Raw genomic sequence first — 26,935 nt, 5'->3', positions numbered from 1 at the left:
CTATTATTAATATGAAACACTATTTTATAAAGTTGCTAGGGAATGAAAAAAGGGTGAAGCTAAATTCTAATGGAAGACATCATGTTTGCTGCTACTTGTTTATCTTACAAATAAAAACACACCTTTGTTTCTGGGAGGTACACATCACCTTTAAGGAAGTACACTGACTTCAATTTCAACAACCTCAACTAAACTTCTTACCAATAAAAACATGTCTGATTGGTTTGGGGTTTTTTCTTCCAAAAATCCCTCAACTCCAGGTAGCTCGCCAAAACCAAGCCAAATTCCTCACCTCTAACAGATTTTGCTCAATCCTTGTTTGGATTAACTCCTAATCAGCCTGCTAGTTCTTACCTTCTCTAATCCTTTCACCTTTACTACTTCATTTCAGCAACAGTTTGCCTAGGGTTGTTTAAAGAGGCAGATTTGGCCATACCTGAGCAGATGCCCAGGCAGCACAGACATACCTAAGAAATGCATGCAGGTGAAGTAGTCACCTATGTGGTGCCACAGCGTACCACAGGGATCCATTCTCAGAGTGAAGCTTTCAAAAACACCTAGGAAACCACCCCAATCATTTTCAGACTGAAATTTTACAAAAAAACCCTCAGGTGCGAAGATGTGCACCCAGATAGATCAAATTAAAACCACAAAAAGCTCTCTGACAACAGGCTGAACTGCAGTATTGTCAAGTGCAATCTACTCACTCATTTGGGCAAATAAGACACCTTGGCACATTCCCCAAACTGGTATTTTGTCTCACCCCTCTCCCCATTCCTTCTTTTTTCTGCTTAAATGAAAGACTAAGATTCTGCTTAAATTATCAGTCACTGGAATCCAAACACAAGACAGAGAAACACCACAGTGTGTGCTAGCTACATCAGTATGGAAACAGTTAAAAACCATAAATATGTTCTGTATCCAAATCAGTGATTTCCAAAATTCAAATTCCTGTAAGCAGTTCCTCAAAGAAAATCTTCAAATGCAGTGAGGGACAACTTTTATTCTCTGTTAATCTTTTCTGCTTAATCTTGAAGCACTATACTTTCCCACTGCCTAAGAGGGCATGAGAAAAACTGAAGCAAATTTAAAATCCTTATGCAAACTTCCATGGGCAATGTCAGATGTCTCCATGCTCGCTCCGTCCTTACAATGACAAATTATTCTGCTTGCCAAGATTTTCAAATTTCAAAAATGACTACTGACTTTTTGCTCTTGTTTTATCTTATTCACTAAAACTACACGTCAAGTTTAACGGGGCGATCCTGGATCTACCTGTGCTCAGAATGACTGAGGCACTCAAAACTAGATCCTTGCAGTACACATTCCTACCAGTTCAACCAATATGCAAACTGCTCCAGGTACATGAAACACCGCATTAGAACACGTTTTCCAACCCAAAACCTCCTGCATTCTACAACAAAGGAGCACTTACTGCCATTGTCGTCAGAGTCCTCACTGCTGCTAGGAAGCCGATGTCGATGTCGTTTCATGATCTCCCCGGGAAATAGCAGGCAGCCTGGGAAGCAATGAGACAGCACTTAACCCCAGGTAATAAAACACAGTCATCAACTTGTGCTTCTGATGGCATGCGAGCATTTACAGCACACAAAGGAAAACAAACAACTCCAACAGCAGCTGAAATGTGAACAGTGAACCTCTCACGGATGCTTAATTAGCCTGTTATCATATGAACAGGTGAACGACACTGGAGAGTGGCAATGACAACCCCATCAAGCTTTTCCCCCCCACCAAAAACTCTGTTTTGTCCTGAGAGGTGTTAAAATCACTAAACATCCGCAGCCAATGTGCTTAACTTCCCCTGCCTATTCTGACACTAGATTTGCAATACAATAACGTTTTACTGCTTGTGTAAATATTTACTTTGGCTAATATATTTTTGAAGTAATTTTATTCCTGTTTAAAGTGCCAGATTATGAAATCGGAGATTAAAGCCATTCCACTTACACGTAAAAAATGAAACATCAGCAGTTGCAAGCCCAGTTTGCCCAGATTAACTAAACATGCATCATCTGTGCCCTGGAAAGCACCACCCTCTAAGATGAGAGTTACTTCCTCCTGCAGGCACAGTTCTAGCTCCATGCCTAGCACTATAAATGTTCTTTGCGAGAAAGATTATTCAGAGGTTCCTCCAAACTGCCACATTTCTACCAATACCAAATTCATGGGCACATGGGCCTGTGATAAAAGGCAAAAAATGCCAAATCTTTTTAACTGCTATTCTCAGGACACTGACATTTTCACATCTATTCCCTGCGGAACAAAACCAAATTCAGAAAAAACCAAAGAAGCTTGTAAATAGCTAGTCAGCATTTCTTTGATAAAAGCTATTAAAATGTGCAACTTGAAGAGCAGAGAAAAACACGGCAAGTCCAAAAAGGCATATCTACCATAAGTTAAACTGACAAGGACACTAGATGCACATCAAAACCCCTGAGTCTTCACTTACCACCTGTCAGTCGTGGTATCAACAAGGTCTGGGCACTCTGCTAGCAGCAAATCACTCACACCTACCTCTGCACACAGATTTGGAGATCAGATGCCAAAATATTCTTTTGCTTCTAGCTAAGTGCAGAAAACCAAACCTCATTTCCATGGAGTGAGGACTTCCTCGAAACCTCTCAACAAAACTCTTTCCATGGCTACTTCGTGTAAGAATTAACTGCTTCCACTTTGTTCACTGAGAACATGGTCCATTGTAAGAAATACAATAATGTCTTCAATTTTTGTAAGACTGATTCCCAAAATAAGGGAAACTCAAAAACAGAGCACAAAAATATCTGCTCTTCCAGAACTGATTCATATAAGAAAAAAAAAAAAATTAGCATTTTTGAGGGCATTCATTTTGTCACCACTAGCAAGTCACAAGCAGCTGAACCTTAGACTCTATTTTACACTTCCAGAGAACTTAATACAGTTCTAAGAGCATAAGCATTGCAGGGTTGCCTCCTTTTTCATATTACATGTGCAAACAGAGTTGGGGGGAAGCCTCTCTCCCACAGACTGACTTTTCAGAGTGGGATTTAATACACCTGTCATTGAAACACGTAAGTTTTGGACTGCAAACTTTGCTCACTAAAGAGAAGCTGAATGGTTCACCTCACCATGACCTTTTGTCACCTTTTTATAGACTATAGTTCACATACAGTGTTCTGATGTCAGAGAATAAAGAATCATCAATGGCAGCCTCTTACAGGGCTAGAGGAATTCTCTCCAAAAATTGCTTTGATGCAGGCCAGAACTTTGTGTGTATGGGAGACAGAAATGCTTCCAGTTTATAAATACACAGACCAGCTAGGACTATCAAAACCCACTGAATACAGATCTGGTATAAATGCAGGAGATCCAGAGCCAAGTTCCTATACAGTCAGAAAGACAGAAGCCAATATTCAGATCCAAAACAGGCTAAAGACAGAACTGAAAAATTCATTACTTCTTACAAGGCCCAAAACTAGGGAGATTAATTGCTATCCATGAGGTACTTTTTCTGTTAGTTCACATATTAATAACAGCAATGTAAAAGAAGATATTCCCTTAGCAAAAATTTCCCATAAACACAGTAAAGAAAATACAGGAAAATTGTCCTATCTTAGAAGTGTAATTTGTATGTTCCTGTCAAATCCTCACTTCCTGGTGTATTTCCCAAGTGGTCTGAAAAGCATAATACACTGTTAAGCAAAATAACAGAGTGTATGTAAACTAAGACACACCTGTGAACTTGCAACAAACAAGAAAATTTGGAATTCTCCTCCTTCACATCCTTTCTGGACAAGTGCATTTTGAGTTGATTTCTCCTAACATACATTCTGCAAATTCAAAAAAAAAAAAAAAAAGAAAGAGATTGGAACCTTTTTCTTCCTACCACATGTCTAAAAAACAAACAGAACATCTCTTTTTTTGGTTGCTGTTTAAAGGAAGGAGTGGTAATCACACCTTCCAGTTTAAACACTCTCCAGAGTTTTTTCAGGAAATAAGCCAAAACAGAAGCCTGAGTACAGTATTAGATAAGGCAGCTAATTTCCTTGTCCACTCTAGTCAGGCATCTTAAGTTGGCCACACTGAAAAGCCTGTTTCTCAATAGTAACATTAAAAGAAATGTCCCATTTGATGAAGCTCCCGTGAGATTGTTTTATAGAACAATGTGGGGGACAAAAAAAAAAAAAAAAAAAAAAAAAGTTTAAAACTCAGACATCTCATTTTCCCACCCTTGAACCTAGCCTGAGTTTACAGGGAGCTAAATAACAGATGAAAAAACAGCATTTGGCTTCTTAGAGCAAGACTCAAACCCTGTAGATTAACCACCCTGGAACTTCTTGTCATTAGCAGAACAGCTTTTTTCAATCTCTAAAATAATTTAAAACTGCTCCCACCAGATGTTCATATCCACAGCTGTGAGAACACATGTTCTAGAGAACACTGGAACAGCTAATAAGACTTATAACCATGCAGATTGAAATGCTTCTAGTTTTAAGAGTACCACAGTGCCTCTGCCTCAAACGCTACTGGCTTCTGTCAGGTGGTGGGTGACTCAAAGTCACACAAGAAACATGTTAAAAGTAGACATTAAAAATGATCATGGGTTATGGATAGTGATGGTTAGATGCAGACTGATACTGCAAGTTTTTGCCCCCTTGCAGCAGGCATGTGCTACGATCACTATGCCTGTAAAGAAGAGATTTCACATGGAAGCATAAAAACAGTAAACCATTTGAGGCCAGCTTTCACAGCAAGAGTAAAAGCTATGCACCCCAGCCTGCAACACTTGCAGGGCAGGAAGAGACACCCAGATGACTGAGCTCAATTTCCAAGTGCGTGCAATCACATAACTGCTGTCAGCTTCCACGAAACACCACTTCACCCCACACACCACAAAGTGACCTCCTAAAGCCCTCCATGGAACGAACAGTGCTCTGAAACAAGGACACAGTCAGCCAAGCAGTGCTTGTGAGTGAACCCTGGATCTTCTATCAAACATTTCTGCAACTGTTTTTCCCGAATTCTTACACCAGCCCCAAAAGGGCGTTTGCCCAACACACCGTTTGTTCACCTGAAGAGAATGCCCAGCACTCCAAAAGCTGCCACAGAGTCCAAAACCCTAAGCTGACAAAGGCTGCATCACCAAGCCACACTCTCCATCAGTTTTCAGTGACTCCTGTGAATTCTCAATAACTCAGCAACTTTTGTATGTAAACTTTCAGTTTCATTTCCTTGAAAGACCATTGTTTCTTTTTATCAAAACCATCCTTTCAGAAATCAGTGAGACCAACACACAGCACGCTGACCCTGTTTTTCTCCTGAGCACTCCAGTATAACATTTATTCATTCACTGGGGAGGAACCAAATGGAGCTCAGAATAATGCCAGCCTTCAGCCAAACACAGCTTTCAAGAAACAGCCACCACTCTGCTAGCAATGCTCCAATTCCACAGGCAGCAAAGCACCTCATGCAATCACACCACCATGACAAATGGCACTTTTTAGTCCCCAGCCACCCTCAGACGAGCTGGCCACACCACGACAGCACTGGTGAGGCTGAGCACAGCTTGAAACATCCCTAGGTGCGCTGCTCCAGAGGCTGAAGGCGCTGCTCTGTTTTACAGAAACAAGTCACCAGCTGCTCTTCCAGCCTTTTTAATCGTGCTTACTCTGGAAGTTAAGCTCTGGATTTTACACACTGAGTAGATACAAACTTTAAACATAAGAATCCAACTCTGGACTTGATGGTGCATTTGCTCAAATTGTTTTTGAAGGCAAAATTACACCACCTGCAACTGGCTTCTATATTTTGGAGAGTGGTAAGGCTTTCAAAACACCTGTAAATGTTGTGCTGTAAATGAAATGACTAGACAATAATCCAATATAATCAATGTCAGGCCAAAACAGCATTCAAATTTACATATCCTTGTGGAGCTGAGCAACAAATATCTAAATTTATACAAATAACTAGATGCAGGTAGGCATACAGACTTTGCTGTCCACTTCCCAGTATTTGATGACAGATGAAGTGCTATGGGTTAGACTCAGCAACGTGACACAGTAAAGCAAATTTTTAGCAGTGTGCATTATCATGCTATTCCACCCTTACCTCTCCAAGAGACAAATTACCAACAAAACCCAAAGACCCCACTGGACAGTGATGTCAAGACCCCTCCTTTTTTCTTCCACACTGCAGTTGCAGGAGTTGCACTGGTGAGTGTAAAAAATGCCAAGAGCAGAAATCTAGACGCTACCCCATGAAACTGGGACAACACTGTGCACACACATACACCCATGTGCCACAAACCACGTGCACAGTTAAGAACCCCACATAGATCTTCACTCAGTTTGACCTCAAGTAGAGAGGCAATCAAAGAGAAAGATGTAGTGTCAGTCCTTGTTATGCAAATAGCTAAACAGAACCAGATTGTGGAAAAAAAATATATACATGGAAAAATGTACATCCTCAGGTCAAAGGTTTTCCACAGCACAATTCTTACTGAAGTGTTTTCAAGGGCTGCATAAACCCCTGGGTAAAAGAGTATATAATTCAAACTCTGACAGATGATTAACTGTAACCATGTTAACGGGTGTCACTGTAACAAACTGCACTGAACAGCTGCAGAGACAGAATGGGAAGAAAGCAGAGTTATGACAGATGAACACCCTGAAGACAAACTGAAAAACTGGCTTTTCCTGAAAGTAACCCACTAACTGCAATGAAACAAAGACCTAATTACCCCTAGTACACGAGAAATTGCTTCAGAACACCTATTGTACAAATGGAAATGAAGTGTGACAGAGCTTAATAAAATGGATAGAAGATGGAGACAGTTGGCTTCTACTACTGGGCGCTTTTTAAATAGCTTATTTATAACAACACCCCTTCTTTACTGACACCTGACATCACAAGAAGCTTTTTTGCTTCTACCCTAGACCTAAAAAAAAAAAAAATAAAAAATAAAAGAAGGAAGTTTATCACAAATAAACTGTATTGCTAAAATCCACCTAAAACTTTAAAATTCCATAAAAGCTTTCACAGCAACATTCTATAGTCAGAAGCATACAATAAAGGTTCTGAAATGAAATATTAACAGTATTAAGGAGCACCATCCACAGTACAAAGAGCCACAGACTTTAAATCTGGAGGAAAAAAAAAATCCTCCAAGTCTCACAAAACAAAGAAGTACTTGGCGAAACGAGGCCAACAGCATTCTCCACAAGGAACAACTCTACCAAATTCAGCACAACCTATTCAAAATTCCACAGACAAGAGAGAAGCACAATTTGACCATATCAACCCAACACTTCTCAGGAATCCACGTGCTCATTTATGCACCTGTGCAAGCCAGCTCATAATGTTAACTTCCCAAACTCTGGAAGTGAGTGAAACTGACTATCCAAAATCTGGAGCAATGCATAAACTGGGCTCCATGAATTAATGCAACGCAACGTGCACCCACTGCAGTTCATCTCTTCCACGTAGGAAAGAGTACCAGCTTGGCCATGTCCAACTGAATACAGGAGCACGAAGCAGCAGTACTAACCACACAGAGAAACATTTGAGGAAACACTGGAAGTTTTTTTGTGTGTGTGTGTTTTTGTTTTGGTTTGGTTTTTTTGCTAGGTTCCATGAATTGGGAATGAAACCAGAGAAGCTGGAAGGGAAATGTGCAGCTGTGAGAAGAAAGGGAGTTTATATTATTTTATTTTAAACATAGTATTAAACATAGCTCAAAAATGGGGAGCAAGTGGTATCTGAAGCCAGAGGGAAAATCCTGCCACTAAAACATACAATCCTTGCTGTTTCAACAATATCCCACTGAGTATGAGAAACCCCTAGAAACAGAAACATAACAAGCATATTTTGGCGTAACTTTCATGAAGGTTTTAGGTTTGCAAGTGTGGGCAGCTTCTGACTTAGTTAAAAGACAGCACCTGCTTCAAAAGGAAATTATTGTAAATAATAGCTAAATCTTTCTCTAAAAATGAGGCTGGCAAAAGCATCTTCAGCCTTTGACATTAAAACGTCAACAAATACGCGTTGCTAAATCCTACTAGAATTTCTAATACTCCCTAATACACAGCTACGTGCACCCACTCAGACCAGGTCACCCACGGCCTGTTTCACTGGGGGGGCGGGGCTGGGGAGGGGAGGGAGGTGCTGACAGATCTCAGGATGCCCCGGCTCTCACCTGCGGGTGAACCTAATAAACTTTCTGAGAACAGGGCGATCAGCTGAGGAGCCGGAGAAAGCCGGAGGAGAAATCGGCCGGCGGCAGGCGCTACTCGCAGGTGCGCTGAGCCTCGCCCGCCCCGCCGCGCCCAGGCGGCGGGATGGGATCCACCCCCCGCAGGGTGAGAGCCGAGCCTTCGGTAGTCACTTCCAAAGCGGCGCTCCCGCCGACGCGGCTCCACCCGGCCAGTGCCGCTCAGAGCGGCTCTCCTCCTCCTCCCGCAGCCATCCCATCTCGGCTCCGGCCCCGCACCGTGCCCACCCCGGAGCCGCCGGGGCACGGCCGGCTGAGGTGACAGAGCAGCCTCCCGGCCCGGGCGCGCCGGGCTACACCTCCCCGCGGGGCTGGCACCTTTCCTGCCAGCCGCACGGCCGCCGGCTTCCACGAGGAGCAGTCCGGCTCGCCCCTCCTTCTCCTCCCTCCCGGCTCCCGCTCCTCCCCGCCGCCGGCCCGCACCAATCCGCTCGGCCACGGCTGCAAATCAAACTTGGTGCTCCAGGCTCCGCCGCCTCTCCCTCAGAGTCCTGTCACCGCTGAAAAGGGTCACGGCACCTTCCCCGCCCGCCCCCGTGGCCACGGTGCCGCGGAGGGGGTGGACGGACGGCGGATCGGGCGGCAGCTCGGAGACGAGCTCATTTTCTGTGTCCGTCTCTCCTCCCACTCCCAGACAGTTCTGGAAACTGTTTTATCACCTCTTGTCACAGGAAACCAACCAGCAGGCGGTGCAAACAAACAAACACCCTTTGCCTCCACCCTTCCCAAAATCATCCTATCGGGAACGAACGGGCGGGCGCGAACGAGAAAGGAAAAGCAAATTTAAAAAAAAAAAAAAAAAAAATCCACAAAAAACCAAAACAACAAAACACCCGGCCCCCTTCGCCCCCCCCCCCCCCCCCAAAAAAGAAATCCACAACCAAACACTACCAAAATTCTCCTGGGAGCAGGCGACTACGTGAGCCCAGGGCCGGGCAGGGCGGCTTTGTCTAATAGGAACAAGTGGAATGATGGCTGGAGCCGCACTCACCTCCCCAGGGAGAGCAGCCCGTTACACAGAAATGCCGCAGCCCCGTTCTGTCCCGCTCGCCAGGCACCAGGGCAAGAGCCAAATCGCGGAGCTGCCCTGGCCGCCGCCCGGGCAACTTGGGACGTTCGCCGCCGCTCCCCCGCGATGCCAGGTTCGCGCCCCAATCCTGCCGGCCGCCTTTTCGCTCCCTCGCCCACAAACTCCGGCCGGGCTACGCGGACCCGGCCCTCGGCCTGCGCCGGGCACGAACCGGGGGAAGGGGCCGGGCCCCCCGAATCCAGCCCGAGTTTTCTGCGCGCCCCCCCACCCCGCTCCCACCTCACCTCCCGCAGCCGGGCCAGGCACGGCAGGGTCGCCGTGCACCTGCCGGCCGCTGCCCCGACGCCGCCCCGCGCCCCGGCGGGGCCGAGAGGCGCCGCACACATTTCCCCGCCTTTTCCCACTCTCAAACACGTGCACTTCGGGGCTCGGGCAAGTTGTTCTCCCAGCAGGAGACACCGCGCTCCTGCCTGGGGGGACAGGGCCAGCTCTGACAGCCCGGCTCCGCGCCTCCAGCGGAGCACCCACCGGCGCCTTTTTAAGCGGGCGGCTGACCGGCTGGGGCTTTCCCGCTCCTAAAGGCAACTTCTGTTTCATTTCACGACGAGCAGTTTTTATGCTTTCCAAGCATTCTCCCCCGGCCCCAAGCCAAATCCAAGTGCGACTGGGGGGGGGGGGGGGCGTAAAGGGGAGGGAAACAAAGCTGCTCCCGCACGCCGAACACCTCTCCCACGCACGCCGCTCCTTGCCCCCGCGGCGAGAGGCGATGGGTCTCGTGGGCATCGGGTAACACGGTGACACACAGTGGCCATAACTCTCCCCCACCCCTTCCTACACATCAGTATCCGAGAAAGACTTGCGCTCTGCCATTGCCATCTGGCTACCAAGTTGCTCCAACGCTCCCTACTTCCCGCGGCGGGCGACACCCGGCGCTGCAGCCGGCAGCTACGCCTGGAGCGCAGGGCCGGCGGCACGGCGCGGCACCGCACGGCACGGAACACCGGCGGCTCACTTGGTCGCCGCACCTGGGGAGCTGCGCGGTCCTCGATTGCCCGCAGCGGAACAAAAAGGGAGCCGGCACCGGCCGGTCGCGCCGGGCAGCAGCGCTACCTCCCCTCCCGTCTCCGCCCGCCACAGCCCCAAACAAGTTGCCTGTGGGATAGCGGAGCCGCAACTCGGCCGCCTCCCCTCGCCCCGTACCGAGCGGCGCGGCTCTTGGCGCCATGTTAATGACGTACTATCTTATTTCCACTAGGCAGCGACCTTCGGCACGAAACTGCTCTCCCGCCGCCTCCGGAGCGACAAAAAAAACCCATCAAATATGGCTGTGCTGGCGACTCCGCGGCCGGCGCTGCGGCGGGCACGGTTACCTGCTGGCGGCGGCGCGGCAGCGGCGAGGGCGGGCGGCGCGGCCGGGGTCCCCCTGCGCAGAGGGCTCGGGGCCACCGCATGAGTTCGGCGCGGCGCCGGGCAGCGGGCACGGAGAGCGGCTCGCTGCGCCACACACACACACGCACACACACACTCTCTCACACACAGATTCCCTCTGACTGACGTTTGTACTTGTTATGGAGGAAGGACTCCGTGAATCAAACTCGTTTCTGGGTCACTGCTGCCACAGGGGGGAGCTGCTTTAATCCCCTGCCAAAACTGGAAGGCGAGGGAAGCGGGGAGAAATAATAGTAATAATGCAGCGCCGGGGCGGGGAGGCGGCAGCGCGGCCCCGAGGGATCCGCCGTTAACTCTTGGCGGGCCCGGCCGCACCGTGCGGGGCTCCCGCCGCTCCTCGTCCCCAGAGCCCCAGGGAGCGCGGCCGGCCGCCCGCCTCCCGCCGCCTCCCGTCCGCCTTCCAGCGGGCTGCAAAATGCGGATGGGAGGCAACGCCGTGCGCCTGGCAGCTGGGAAATGATACGTGTCTGCACCCGCATCCCGCCCGCGGCACTCCTGGCCTTACCCTGCAACCATTAACGCTTCTCTCCAAAAGATTTAAGCCGATTTCGCAAGCAGGAATTCTAGCGCTGCACTGGCTCCCCGTGCAGAACGCATGAGTCACTATTTGTCAAGCAGAGAAACTGAGGGTACCAGGAGTTAAACGCTGTGGCCACATGCGTAGCGCATAATTGCCGGGGCAAGAATAAAACTGTACACTCCCTATTCTCAGCCCCCAGCGTTATCCCTGTGGCTCGTTAACTTTGATATCTCAAAGACTAGAGCGAGCCAACACAATCTCCGGTTCAGTTCACATCTCTCTAGCAGGAGAGGAAATTATCTTCAATTGGCACCAAATGACATACTAAACTTCCCATTACCTAAAAAGCGTGTTTGAATGCAGATTTCCTTATTTTTCCACATAAATCGCTTTACCTCACGCCATACACCTGCGCTCCTTGAGTGAAAAAAATCTCCCCCTTTTGAGCAGAATTCCTGAGCAGATATAGTCTGAGGTAATAAACACCACAGAGAAGATTCGACATAAGCTCAGACACGGAATTAAGGCGATCTGTGTAAAGTAATCCCCATAGTATGCAAATACAAATTAATGCAGCCTCCACAGCAGTATCAGTCTGCCAAAGAATCACACCTTAGTTCAGCAGAGAAATTGGGTCGTTACTCATCCGTGCAAACCGAGTCATGTATTTATTCTGTGGTCTCACCCATCCACCTACCCAATAATGAAACACACTGAATCTACACATCCTAAAAAGTTGTACTTTACTCCAAAAAAATCCTCCCCCCCTAAAAATATTATTTTGCTGTGAAAATCAGACAGTCGTGGTTTTATTCACAGAACACCCTGAAGCACCTTCAGATTTTAGAGCCTAAGACTTTGATTCCCTTGTTTTCTACTACATGAAAATACAAAAAGGCACACATTCCCTACTTTTTTCCTGCACTTGCCTTGGCATCCAGATCTGTAAAGATACCTGTTGGAATAGCTTTCTGCACATCAGCAGTCTAATTAGGAGCATCCATGATGATCCATGCAACACACCCCACCATAGTGCCTGATAATTATAATAAACTGGCTGACACTCCCCTGTCACCTTACCCCTGAACTTCCAGGGATGTTAATTTTCAGTACGGACTAGAGACTTAGTTGTTCTGTATTTCCTAAACAGCATATACGTGTTGCTGTACAGTGGTATAAACCACAGAGCAGAACGGGTCAGTGTTTTTTCCCCTCAGTGGTGTGCAGGCCCCTCAGGAGCTCAGAGACTACTTGTAAGTTCATGAAAAGTAATCACAGTTAGCAAAGCTACTGTCAACTGGCATTATACAGAGGTGTGCACTTCTACTGGATTAATATGATGATTTTCTTCTAAATAACTTAAGTAATATTGTCCATTGTAAAGAGACTGAAGAAACACCAGAAATGCTATTTGTTCCACTTTCCTGAATTCTTTCCAAGAAGTTCAGAACAAGCTTCTGAGAAGAGCTTAAATGTGAATGGGCTCTAATTCTCAAGAGGAATGACAGAAACATTCCTGTCTCAAGCTCCTTCGATTTGAGGCAGTATTTTTGTTTTCCTTTGCATATATAGCCAAGTTTATATTACACCTTGTATTTTAGGAAACATTTCTCTTGGATGCCAAGTGAGGTGTACGTTTAAGATAACGTGATTGTTTTCACATTTAAGATAACGTGAATGTTTTCATGGTACCATGAATGATGGACTGTGTTTTAAAAAAGCACCAAGTATCTCCATTACTGTAGAAAACTCCCCAGATGTGAGTCCTCTGTGCTCCTCAAGCAGCTAGCCCAGTCTTTACAAGACTGGATAACAAACTGGAACAAAGATGCTATTTTGTCTCTGAGTACAGCGTATCCACAGAGACTCCTCTGGAAAAAAAACTTCTATGTTTAAAAAAAAATATAAAAAAAAAAAAAAGGATCTGAAAGAATAATTTTGGAAGTGATTGGAAAGTTTACTGCTTGAGCATTACAGGTATGAAGTTGTATACCAATATAGCCATGGTCAAACGAGAGAGTGATATTCTGCTACCTGCACTGACTAAACAAGGTGACAAGGAAAATTCTGCTTTGAGTCACTAGAAGTTTTGACATCAGCCTTTGTCTCTAATAGGTACTTACCCTCTCAGCCAAGCAGGCACGTTGGTATAATAAATAATGTCATAAGGCTCTGTGCCTCTCTCACTTATCTTTCCATCAGTGTTATCATTTATTCCAGGAACACTCAGAGAATAACAGTATCAGGCTTAGAGTCAGGCTTTGTGCTAGCACACAGAACTTCTGGACCCTTCTCCCAGTTGTTTTGTCAAATATACTCATATGTTAAACTTTCATATTTTTATTGTTTGATTAGTTTCTTAATGTCTCCCTTGGACTGGTAATTTTTTAGCAGATGCACAAATCCAAGGAAAGACTAATGTGGCCTTTCAGCACTTTTATCCATCCTTTGTGGAAATCTATTGCTGTAACAACGGCTAGTAAAATATCTGCCTTCTTTTTTTTATTTTTATTTTGATAATACTCCTTTTACAATTGAAATCTTTTTCACTAGCTCATGCAGTCCTCACACATGAAGGTGGAACTAACAAAACTGAGTTTCTCCTCACTGTTAAATTTAGCCCAAGAGTATCACTTAAAACTCAAAACTGCTCTTTGGCTGCAGCTTTCAGGAACTTCCATTTTCTCTGTTTTATTTTGAAGATTAGAAACTTGAGGAGAACAGTACAGGTCCAAATCCGCTCTGTCAACACTAGATTGTACTTATAGAGTGGGATTTTCCAGAGAGCTTTCATACCTCCTGTGAGAGGTATTTTATAGAGCAGAGCCATAAGACAGATGCACAGTTGGGCCAATTCCTTTTGAGGTCCATTTTGTCTCTGGCTGGTCTAATCATACAAGCAAGGAAAAAGAAAAAAAAATATTTTGACTCATGCATATGTAAATCTATACCACTTACAAGTTGCATAAGTGCAGTATTTTTAACTCTTGCAGAAATAAAACTTACTCAACACGGCTCCTGTATGGGTCATAGAGGAACATGGTTGTCACAGGTTTGTCCAACCCAAATACATCATTTCTGGCAACACAGCACCTGACCACTTCATAAAATTATGCACAGAACCCCTCACTAATTGGTGCCCTGGCTTTTTTGTCCTTCTCATTATCTACAACTACCAAAATTTTCTGTGTCTGGATTAGGCAGGTCAAAAAGGCTAAGCTCAGGTAGTAAATTATTGCCTTTGACTCTCAAGCTGAGGTTTACAGCTACCAGGATTGCTTGTGAGAGTAATTTGTTTATTCATAGGCCATGCACCAAAGATGCAATTTCTCCTGCTCACAACCCTCATTCTTCTGGTTTATAGTTCCTTTGGTTTATTGAGATGAAGTCAAGAGAGACCACTAACTGGTTGTATGGGCCAGTACCTCAGGAAAGAGAAGCTGTGCCAGTGAAGGATGGGGATGGGAAGGGAAGAAAATGAATCCTCAGAGCTGAATTTTATATTTAGCAAGCTTTCAGATGAGGCTTGTGCAGACAGACCAGTGTACTCTTTTTGATGACAGAACTTGAGAAATAGAGATTATAACACTAATTTTATCTGTGGGTAGACAGAGCCATGCAAAGGTTATATCACTCGCTCAAGTCACATGTTAAGTCAGCATTAAAACCAAGAATAGAAACCTGAAGTAATCCCTCTCAGTCCAAGTTTCTAATGATTAAACCATATCCTCTCCTTTGTCCTGGTCCGCAGTGCAGAACTCAGTACAAATTATACCTCCATGACATTTTGCACATAGATAACTTAAAATGTTTTTGCAAGTCAGATACAATCATTGCATGGATATGCAACTGCTGACACTGTGCATTCATCTGAAAAGGAAGCAGGGACATGTATGCCCAATTGGTAAAATTAACTACATTCAGAAATCTAAAATTATAGGTACTGGAATCACACGTTTCCAAATTATTGTAATTGAAAAGCGGAAGCTGACAGGAAACCAGTAGAACAAGAAACTCAATGGAACAACTGGAAACAGACTTGCAGGTCTGCAAGTTAAGCTGGATGAAGATGATGCATCACCTTTAAGGGAAATAACACAATTTTATACATGATGAGAGAAGTAATTAGAAGCCAAGGTAATGCCCTAAGGATTATGAAAATCCCAGGCAAGTGAGAGTTTAGCAGCAACAGATCAAATCTCAGCTGAAGTATTTACACGTGCCTACCTGGCAGCTCATCAAGCAACATTACAACAGCTAATCTAAATGAACTTCAAGATTAAATTGTGTTGTGCAGGCAGAAATCACATAGTGGAAGAAAGGTGCTGTGACAAGACTTGTGGAAGAGTTCAAAAGAATCTGATTACAGATTTTCTGATTGCAGAGTGCAACCTGATAACTGGTTGCTAGAAGTGGAGTAGTGGTACCAATTTATCACAGAAGTAAAAAAAAAAAAAAAAAAAAAAAAAAAAATCAGTTTTTTTTTTTAACACTTAATGCCAGAACTACTTTGGAAAAAAAAAAAAAAAAATGCAACTCTGGATCTTTAGTAATCAGAAAAATATTAACTCAAAAAAGAAAGATCAGCTGTTCCAGTTGCTCTGAGCAGTTTGTGATAACATGTGTACAAAGAGCAGAAATCCTGGAAGTAACTTCCAATGTGGTCCTTTTGGGTTCCCTTTGGTATTTGATGGAATCACAGAGTCACTTCTATTTGGAGTGTCTCCTGGGACAACTTCTTACACACGCAATTACTCACAGCTCATTGAATTTAAAGCTGTTTGCAGGCCATGAAAGTGAGGTCTGCCACAAGGGCCAAGAAATCCTACACCCTCCATGGCAAAAAGCAAACCTAGGACAATTAGCCATAAGTTACAATGCATAGGAGCTATTCTGTTTGTCCTCAACAGGTATAAATAAGCCCCCCGTCCTCAGTTTCCATGCTTGAAATTCCTCTTAGGGGATGTGGCAATCATAATTGCAACATCAGATGCAGTTGTCCTGAAACCTACTTCAACTATTAGTAATTTAGCTCAGTAGTAGACCAACTAAAAGGGTGTAAAGAAGTGATCACTACTAGATAAAGGAATAGACAAATAGTCAAATAGACAGCTGTTGTGTATTTCAGCTATTTTGCTTTACCAATTATATGTTTTAGAAATAAAGTTATTCAGTGTTTAACAAGTAGGAAAAATTATTAAAATTAGTACTAAACTAAATATCTTTTTCTTGAGGCAATATTGATTGCTGAGCTTTTCTACAAGTCCCACCATGTAAATAAGCACAAAACCCAGTTTGGGATGTTTTAATCAACACCAATGTTATAAAAGCTACCTCATGGACTTAGATTTCACTACTGTTTATGTTCAGAGGTTCAACAGTATCAAACAGGACTCAGAACAAGAGGTTTGGAATATTCAGCACAAAATAATGTTTACAGAATAGGGGAAAGCTGAGCCCTTATCTAAATCCCCCCCCACCCTCCATCTCTCACTCCCACAATGAGGTGGGGAGTTATTGGGATAAAGAGGGCAGTCTCTGCAGTATATCCATGGGCCACATAACCTTGCAGAAACTGGCCCAAGCTGACTGTCATTATAACACATTCCCAAACCAACACAGCTCTCATTCTACACTTCCACTTTGCTAAGAGCTTATCAGAAATACACACCCAGGAAAAAATCCCCCAACATAAGAAAAGGGTCAGTGCCTTTATCAGGGAAAGAATTATTATCTCTTTTGCAAATAAGATACTGAGATATAATTGTAAAGAGATACAAATAAAAACTCCCTGGCAAAGCAAAGAAACTTGAATTCATTATTCAGCCCTAACATGTTACAGCAGACTAATCCTTCAGTGCTGCTTGAAACACAAACAGTACAAGGTGGAAGTTTAACACTGCATTTGCCCACTGAATGTGTCTAACCCCAAATTTCTGCTCCAGACTCCACGAAAGCTGTGAGGGTTACAGGAGGTGGCACAATTTTTGAGCATGAGGATGTCCAGAGGCAGAACCCCAAACAGTTGCAGGGTAAATTTTCAGGGCTCAGGATATAAAAAGCCCTCAAGTCATTTCATACCATTTATACCAGTAATTCTGAGGTTACTTTTTTTTTAATGGACAAAGGAGTTTCTTGCTTATTTAGAAGTTACAGCATCTTTGCTCAAAGGCAAGACTGCCAGTTATATTTAAGTAAGCACACCAGGAAGAATGAAGAAAAATTGTTACTCTGGTTTCTGTGAACTTTGCTTTACTAAGGAAAAAAAAAAAAAAAAAAAAAAAAAAGTCCTATCTGCTTACGTGGGCGGATTTTGGCACAGGGTAAGCACTCATGTTTGCTCCTCAAATTGCACAAGTCAGAAAATATTCTCTCTGTCTTTCATCTGGGACACGCTTTTAAACCATCCTACACATTAATGTCTCTGACAATCTGAGGCAGGTTACTTTCTTCAAGTGGAAGAATAAGAACTGAGGCAAAGTAAATGTGCCAACTGCCTGTACCCTGGTGTCCCTAAAGGGACATCCTGTAGTGGGCACACATATCCTTACATAACTGCCAAAACCCCAGTTCCAGCCTACTCAGCTCCTCAAGTATTCATCCAGACATAGCAGAATCTCTGCCATCAGCCAAAGCTAAAGGTGAGCCCACAGTGCTCAGATCTCTTCTGGGAAAGGGACCAACTACTTAAGATGGAGTCTTGGGCCACAGCACACAGAGTTTACAGAAGATAAGTTTAGGAAAGCCTGAAAGAGTGCCAGCCCCAGAGCAGCCAGTCCCATGGCAGAGTACAAAGTGTACCGGCACTGTGGTGCGGTGCTTTGGTTCGATAATGTGTAATAAAGCACATATTGACTGACAGGATGGACAGGTCCACAGAGAGAGCAAAGGGATTTTTCCTCTCCCAGCATGTTCACAGTGGAGCCTAGAGCCTCAATTTGCCTCTACTTTCCTTTACACATTTATCTTCTGCAAGAGCTGTTCCTACGGATTCTTTGGGGTCTCTCTCTTTTTAAAGAAATTAATTAGGCATCCTTCACGCCTTCCTTAATAAAATGTTGTGAGCATGGTGCACTCAGTAGTGCCTGACACAAGGTTTAGAGATCCAATATTGTTTGTTGGCAGGAGTTCCACTTCAGTGAAGGAAATCAGGGACAGCAAAAAGGTCCCCCACCTCAGACAAAGCAAAGAGAGCCCAATATCAGCAGTTTTGTGAGCCCCAACAGTTCAGGTGAAGGGAATGAATAAGTATCGAAAATACTAGCCCCAGTGAGAGAGCCTCATTGACCAACTAAGCTGGTTGTCCTTCAGAATGCAATCAACATCACCTGCTTAAATGTTTTTAATCCCCTTAAAGTTGCCAAAGCTCCTCTAATATCCTGAATTCTATATTTTTTTCCATGAAAAAAAAATCAGTCCAGAAAACCAAGCTACAACATACACACAAAATCCTTTGCTACTCCATACACGCATGCTTTGTTTTCACAAGTATCTCAAAGCATGGAGGTCTCCAAACGCAGCTAAGGAAAGAAGACACTGATAAATGTCATACTTTAAAAATTATTTCCGTGTACTTAGAGTTTGTAAGCAACCATTGAAACCAAAAGTATGAACTGAAAGTCTTGTCTCTTTGTGAATGTCTGTTTATGCCCCTAACTTTTGTGGAGCTAGGCTTTTCCCAAAGCCGATGTTTTATAATTACAAAGAATCCTATACAGCCATTGCCATTCGAACTGGATGATATTTCTTAATAAACTGATGTATCACACACGACACATTGTGCCCTGATTGAAAACCACCATCTCAACCTCAACATCCAGTGAGGAATTAGTTGACAAAGGGTTTAAAAGCTGCATGTCACTTCCAATGTAAGCACCAAATGAAATCTTACTTAAAAAGGTGTTTGCTGATCCTAACCCTGATCATACTCCACAGCAGAAAAATAGACACTTTCAACCCTATGAAATACAACACTTTATTCACATACTACATACATAGGACACCAGCTAAAACATCTTAACTTTTTTGTACTCTAATCTCTATTAATAATTTCACTATATTGATCTTACAGTTCCCTGTTGAGAAATCATTTTGTTTCATATACAGGAAAATCTCCTGCATATTTAGGCCGCAGCTCACAAAAATAAACAAATAATTGATTTTCTAATAGATTTGGCAGGTGGAGCAAGTTAAAACAAGGGACAAAGACACTCAAGACCCCAGGATCCAAAAGGCTTATCCCAGCAGAGTTCCATCTAATTGCTATCTAATTGCCATCCTGATTAGACTTAATCATCTTAAAGGTCTTTTCCAGCCCTACTGATTCCATGATTAAGTTCCTAAGTCCCTTATGCTGCTGGACATCAAAAAACCACAAGAATTTCCTCAAGAAAAAAAAAAGAAAAAGAAAAAAAAAAAAAAAAAAAAAGCCTTTGCGAACAAGTGAAGTTGCAATTTTTTTTTCCTTTGCACTAAGGTTACGTCACTTATCTCTTGGGTACAGATGACATTCATAACCACGTGCCTGGACCACAGCTAAATTATCGCTTTCCCCTAAATAGTCTGAGGGAAGAAAAAACAAGAAAAACAAGAATGTACAGAAAACTTGGAAGCAGGAATGCTTGGTCTTGAGCTTAATTTTGAACATTCTTTCAGTTGAGCCTACAAATTTTTTTTCTACATCTTTTCATGTACAAAAGATTTATCATTTGTGCAGGCAGGCTCAGGAGCTGCATATGTAGCTGCCCAGCTGCACACAATGTGGGCGCCGCACCTGCCACACTAAAAGCTCTCTGCAGACAAGCAAACACATTCCAGCTATGTTCTCCAAGCATTTTAAATTATCTCCACCCTTCAGGAAACCTCTTTTTGCCTTTGTGGAAAATACTTATTTTAGTGTACAAGTTCCTGCCCACCTGGATTCAGATGTTATGCACAATCAGAAATTCACAGCCAAATTCACAGCAAGTAGTACCAAAAGCATTCTAAGATTTCTGCAGCAAAATGTAATGACTTCATTTTACTAGGTAAACATGATGAGCTCCACAAATGACTGCTGAGGCATTAGACATCATTAGTCCCACAGAGAAAGCACTAACGTCCTGCAGTATCAAATTGTTTATCACTAATTTACGGAGGCTGAATCCACAAATACGTTTCTATCATTTTGCAGTTGCCTAATTAATTACATATATTAAGCAAATTAAACTGAAGGATGCAGTGAGTACTCCCAGGATAGCCAATGGCTGTGTCACCAGCAATTTGCTGCTTTTGATTTCAGAAGAACTCACAATTTTCTTTTAGTGGCAAAGACAATCATAAAAGGATGAAAGCAGGAATCTCACTAGTACAGCAGAAATCAAAAGAGACTCCTATTGCATTGAAATTAGTAAAAGAACTCCAAGAGAAGAACTATATAAACATGTGCAGGAAGGAACACATGTTCAGTCCTTGAACCATGTTGTGCCTATTGTGTGCACATGCATATTTTGTCACACAGATAAAAGAAGCAATGAGTAAAATATCACCACAGTCATTTATTTAAAGTGTACACACATATTTGTTAATTTAAAAGATACTGATTTCTCATGGTGATTCAAAATTATCTTCCAAAAATAATTTCTGATATTTGTGCAGCTCTATTTAGATTTTGGAAAAAAAAAAAAATATTATTGGCATTCTTTTTTTCCAGTACTATAAGAGCACAGGACATTTGAGGAGCACATGTTTTCTATCTTTCCTATCTTCACACAGAGGAAAAAGAAAACAACAAATCAGCCCAAAATGTACCCAGATCAGAAGGAAACATACACATGGGCAATTCCACAGCTATTTGGTGGTAAATAATAAACCACAATATGTCTCTTAGGGGGGGTGCAGAATGTGTGATCTAGAGTTTGGAATGTCCTCATTTCCTAACATTTTTTTTTTCCTTTTGTTTATCTGTGGAAGAACTGCTGACTGCCACATTTGATAGGGAGGAGCAAACTTATTCTTTGATGTTTTAAGTGCGAGACCTAGGAGTGACTAAGTCTTCTGTTCTACTCTTACAGTAGCAGCTCTGAAAGAAAGCAGACATAAAATGCCTCTATCCATTTTTCTATTTTACCTTAGTTTTGAGGCATAAATTTTAGAATCTTCTTGGAGTACTCTGTGAAATCTTAAATATGCTCCATGGTCAAAGGTCAAAGCCCTTCTACGCTTATTGATACCAGCATATGTACTTTGAATTAAAGGTCAAATAAATCAAACAAATCCTACACAACTAAAAGAACTCTTTCACTCTGTATCTTCCAGACCCTTATAGTGGTTTTATTTCAAGGTCCAAATTTATGCCATAATTGCAGTAAACCTTTCTTGAATTAACAGAAAGTCCTCTAATAAACAGCAAAGGCAGTAAATGAAAGAATTCCAATGATAAAGAGCATAGCAATAACATTTTCAGAAGAAAGTTGTGTGTAAGATATATGAAACTCCAACATCTAACAAAACAATCTGTCTTTTGGTTTCTTACTTCCAAGCAGGAGATGGCTATAAAGTTTTTCTAGAAAGTGCACAAGCTTAAACCCAAAATCTGATGAGTCATCTCTTCCTAGGAAATAGGTAATTAAAGCATAAATAGGTAATTAAAGCATTTCATCATTTTATAATCTGCATGGTCAAAGCAGATAGCACTTTTCAAAGTATCTTTTCACCAGAAATCACAGGCTAGCTCTGTCTGCCAAAACAGCCTATATGTTCCCTTAAAGGTTACTCTGCTGCAGTCAATACAAAGTTTCCCCTTCAAAATTCTTCTGTTCATTGAAGAGAGCCTATCTTGAGCCTTTTCTTCCATTTTAATACTTACTTCCTCTTCTCCTGTTCCTCTTGGATATCCTTTATTTTGTTTCCATTCCTGGCAGCTGTTCCTCCCAGAAACTTCCCTGGCACTTGGACTCTGTTGGCTACTCAAAAGCATCACAATCTAGGCAGTCCAGGCTTGCTTGGATGGAACAGGCTCAAGTATTCTCTCTCTCCTTGGCATCTTTGGTACATGTCCAGAGCACTCACTAGCTCTCTATCAGTCACTCTTTCATACAATTTATCACAGCCCAATTGCTATTCCAAATCAACCAATGCTAACTTTCCCCAAAACTGGCTGTTTTCTACATCTGTGCCTCAGGACACTCCAGTTTCCAGCTCATTTTTTTTTTTTTTTCAGAGAGCACATAGTCACTGAAGCAAACTGATCCTTAACTCTGTGTGCAACATATCACTTGTAAATGTCCATTTTAGCAACCACAAGCACTTTGTAGATTTAGCTTTTAAAAGTCTCTTAAATACTAAATACATTCATTGGTGTGCACCAATCTGATTCTCTAAATAGTCTAAAAGACTAAGATTAAAGTCCTTTGAGTACACAACTATCCCTATTCTACACAGAGCTGCTTTCTGAAACAGAAGGCACACCAAGAATTAGCTTTTCCTCACTTCTCAGTGCACTTGTTTTCACCCACCCAAATGCAGCTGGAAAAAGAGCTGTAAATCCAGATTTCTTTTCATGGTATTACTCTTGAAAGCATTTCAGTTCCTTCACCTGCCAGCTGAGCCATTACCTGTTTACCTGGGCAGAATGGCTATGGTTTTGGTTTGACCACTACTTCTTCCATAAATCACATCAGACTTGTGGAACTCTTCATAGAAGTAATGCTGAAGTGACCTTATCCTTTGCATCACAAAGCTGGCATTTCTCGGAGTGCGTTTCCCTCAATTATTGTACACTTGGTGAGAATTAAAGAGAATTCACAAAGTAAATCAAGCTTGCTAATTTGCCAGTAAGTACTGATGTTTATTTATACTTTAGGACTACCTCCTTCTGCAGAAACAGACAGAAAGCACAAGGAATCAATTTTGGGTTTTTTGGTTAGTAACAAACATTCTGAGAAAAACCACAATGGCACGGTTTTTGAAAGCATCCATGCCATGGCTTGAGCTATGGCAGTGTCATGCTATCCATATTCTTGCTGTTTAGAAGAGAAAAAAAGACCATGCATGAACAAACAGCCCAAATAAACAGGAAGGATTTTCTCTGGAAAAACTCTCTGGAGTTCTATGATGCCAGTAAGTGAAATTCAGGTCTGCAATATAGTTCCATTAAAGTCATCAGCATTAAGAGACAGTCATCCTGCACTTCAGAAATGTATTCCTTCTATACAGATAAGAGCCCCTTGAGGTTATTTTAGTGGTGAAAATAAGATCTACTGCTCTTTTAATTCACCAAATAATATCTGCAAAAGAACTGGATTCTATTTCACTCTGGTAACCATCAACAGAATTTCCTACTAAAATTCTGTCACGTACATCTGAAAAAAGCAAGATTGAACAGGTGCTTTAAAGGTTAAGACACCAAACTGTAGTGATGACCTGCATTTTTCAGTAGGAAATGTTTTCTGTTGAAAACAGCACCAAAATGCAAATATTTAAGCCTATTTTAGGACTCACACCACACCTTTAATATTTTTCTTTTAGGTGGATGAGAATACAGCATAATTGAGGCTATTCTTTCATTAGCAAGTTGTGCAGCACACTCAGAGCAAGTCTGAATAGCAAAACATGTGTAGCTGTAAATTAAAACCTCATGCTTACCGGTGTGACTGGAGGGAAGGAGAAATGCTTTATGCTGGCTCTGCCTTGCACTGAATGACCATTAGCAGTTAAAGCACTATAAATCTATGGTCCTGTAGCCTGCCTTTGGTTTTAGTTTCATCTAAGAGGAACTCAGTTTGTGCTCTCTGAGACAGTTTGACAGAACAAATCAACCAAAGACAGGGAAGAAGGAGGAAGAGATTCCTGTCACAGGACATGCCCTCTCAGAACTAGCAGATTAACATATATGCACCCCGTGGTGATCAGCAGAAATACTTGAGGGGGAAACCATTTAAGAAAAACATGGAAGAATACTAGGGAAGAAAAGGATAGATATAGAATTCTCATGTTTCCCATGAGGATTCTATCCTTAAAAGCTCCCCTTGATTTAATAACCTAGTAGCTTTTCAGGAATATTACAAAGGCTGCTAACTTTGGAGTAACCATTTAGGAAGAGAAAAAAACCAAAATATCCATTTAGTATTAAAGCACTTAAGGGAAATTTAAATGGGACAGTGGTAGAAAAAGTAAAATTGGAATAAAATGTTGCATTTCTCAGACATTTTTTCCTTTGAAGGAAAAGAAGTCTGTAGCAGTAGGAGACAGAGATTTTCAAATACAGAAATAAATACAGATGCTGAAGAATAAGTGAACTTCATATCTGTATATAGGTCTAGATTGTCTCAAGAAGAATGAGAAACAGATTCTGCTTTTCATTCCAGGAGTGCACCATCACTGAAGCATCAAGGAGTTCTCCAAGTTGTAATTCATTCATGTGTAATACATTACACCTCTCAGTAAGTCTGACAATTCAACATTTATCTTCACTAAACTTAAAGGATATAACAAATCAGTGTAATTAAACAGGAATTCTGACAGACTGAGCCACTGCCATCTCGTCTCTCTAAACTGAACCCAGGCCCATGGACCTAGGCATAGTAAAGATATTAATACTATAAATTTTGATACCTATTTCGATAACAGGAGGCATTGCTACTTTTTGATGTCAATATCCATTGGCATCACTACCCATTGATGCCAATTAATTTCAAAATTGTGATATTGACAGGCATTGATATTTATACACATCATTAGATTTGATATCAACAGGCACCAATATTTTTATTTTCTAATGCCAATTTCAATATCTATCTTAATGCATTGATAAGTAAAGTTATTAGTACCTCCTAATTTTGAAAGCAAATTTCAATATTAGAATACATCAGAACCTATTCCAATATGAATTTTGATACCAATAGGCATTCAAAGACTAAGGTGTCTATTTAAAGGAATCAATACCTTTAATAAAAATGTCTGTCAAAACTAATGGTAGGCACCCACAGTTATCAATTTCGATGTTTATTTTCATATTGTTAGGCATCGATGCTTACTGTATCAATAGGTATCAAAAGATAGGAATTAATACCTATCAATATCTGTAATGATTTTGAAACCAATAGGCATCAATAGACATTGATATGCATGAAAATCTATCAATTTCAAGAGCTATTCCTTTCAATAGTCATCTATACCTATTGATTTTGATATCAGTAGGCATCTATATCTATTGATATTTAAACCTTTCAAAGGCTAGAGTGGTTAATATTTATAATTTTTATACCTACTCATAGATAAGTATTGGTTCAGTGATTTTTATAAGAATTTATACCTATCAATACGGTACCTTTTGACAGAGATACTTACAGTTATGCCAGTCATTAGTAGACATTAATACCAACTGATAAGTATCAATACCTATGAATCTGATACCAATTTACTTTTATACCCATCCATATCCATAATTTTAAATAACTGGGTATATTAAGAGGCATCAATTCCTATGGATGTTTACATACTGGCCAAAGAGCCACGTGAAGCTTTGGTATGTAGGTTACAGGTTGTATTATTTGGTATGGAGCTTGTCCACTTCTGCTGCACTTTCTGGGGCAAACTGTTGAAGAAAAACCATATTAGGTGTGCAAAAGCTTGCATTTCAAGGTTCAGAGAGTGTGTGTAAAAATTAAAGTCACAGCTGCAGGGGTCATTTGTTAATAACTGATCCTTGATATTTAGACAGAGGAGAATTATGGAACAGTCTTGCTATATCATTATATCCAGGAATTCTGAAGAATTTGAGCACATGGCTCAAATTAATTTGCTTTCCTTGGAAGTCAGTTTCTTTAACACAGATTAAGTTTCTCATAAGCCTCTCCCCAGATAGCTCTGTTTCGGCCCATGGAGATGTACTTCCTTCCTTCAGGTTTTGGAGAGTTACTAGTTCTACCTAGATTTCTCTGCACAGTTCTGGATCCTCTGCCATACCCGCAGTTTTATTTCTGAAGGCTGACAATATAGCCAGTCCTACCCCTTTTTTCCTTTAAGCTGCAAACATCCTCTCTCTGTCCCCCACACACACCTCCAAACCCAGCAGGGCGAGACAGACACACTCCCACAGAGCTGTCTAAGAAGCTACAGTGCCACATGGAAAGACAGTTGGATTTACTGGCATTGTTTCTAACTTTAAAATTTTGTCAGCTCTGGATTTGTGGTTTAAATTTGCTTATGTTACTAGAGAACAAACAGTAGCTATAAAAGCTACTGCTTGCTGGTGTTATCCTAGCACAGATCAGTGCTGCGATGGGAGTATCAGCATGTGTGTTGTCACTGGCACCTCCTGAAGAGTTTTCAAAGTTCACCTCTTGCCTGCTGGAGAAGGCTAGGATACCCAGACTAACACTCCTTGCTGGTGGTAAATGTCACCGTGGTATCACATTACCACAGCTAGTTTTAAAAAGTCTGACATTTAAAAGACGCAAGCTTGGAAATCTCCTCCCAACTACACCACAAATGCAGTACTGAGTGCCAAGGAGAAACTACTGTCTAGCAATTCAGACAACATTCCTTCAGCACTTTTGGTTTTTCCAAGGGCATTTTCCATGCAAATAGTGACTCTGCTCAAATCCTGTTACCTTAAAAACATTGACAGACCACAAACTTGAGAAGCACATCTGATGGCCGGTACTGAATCAGGGAATTCAGGATGAAT

The 26,935-nt window shown here is 42.2% G+C and overlaps 1 protein-coding gene across 9 annotated transcripts in view; it reads right to left on the bottom strand.

The window, feature by feature from the left end:
* JADE1 (jade family PHD finger 1) overlaps nt 1–26,935 on the bottom strand; it is a 111,886-nt gene that overhangs the window by 33,679 nt on the left and 51,272 nt on the right. For 2 of the 9 annotated variants that reach the window (XM_058420661.1, XM_040064633.2), the window contains one exon: nt 1,436–1,519. In XM_058420661.1, the coding sequence (XP_058276644.1) occupies nt 1,436–1,519 (84 nt within the window). Of the gene's footprint in view, nt 1–1,435; nt 1,520–3,731; nt 3,750–8,689; nt 8,879–9,257; nt 9,369–10,534; nt 10,553–10,666; nt 10,722–10,851; nt 10,886–11,250; nt 11,270–26,935 lie in introns of those variants that run through there. The other 7 variants (XM_040064628.2, XM_040064625.2, XM_040064622.2 and 4 more) reach the window with 7 other exon arrangements.

Source organism: Hirundo rustica, chromosome 5, assembly GCF_015227805.2.
Source record: "Hirundo rustica isolate bHirRus1 chromosome 5, bHirRus1.pri.v3, whole genome shotgun sequence".
Lineage (NCBI taxonomy): Eukaryota > Metazoa > Chordata > Aves > Passeriformes > Hirundinidae > Hirundo > Hirundo rustica.
The sequence above is the reverse complement of the archived record's forward strand: the minus strand, read 5'-3'. Positions and strand labels throughout refer to the sequence as shown.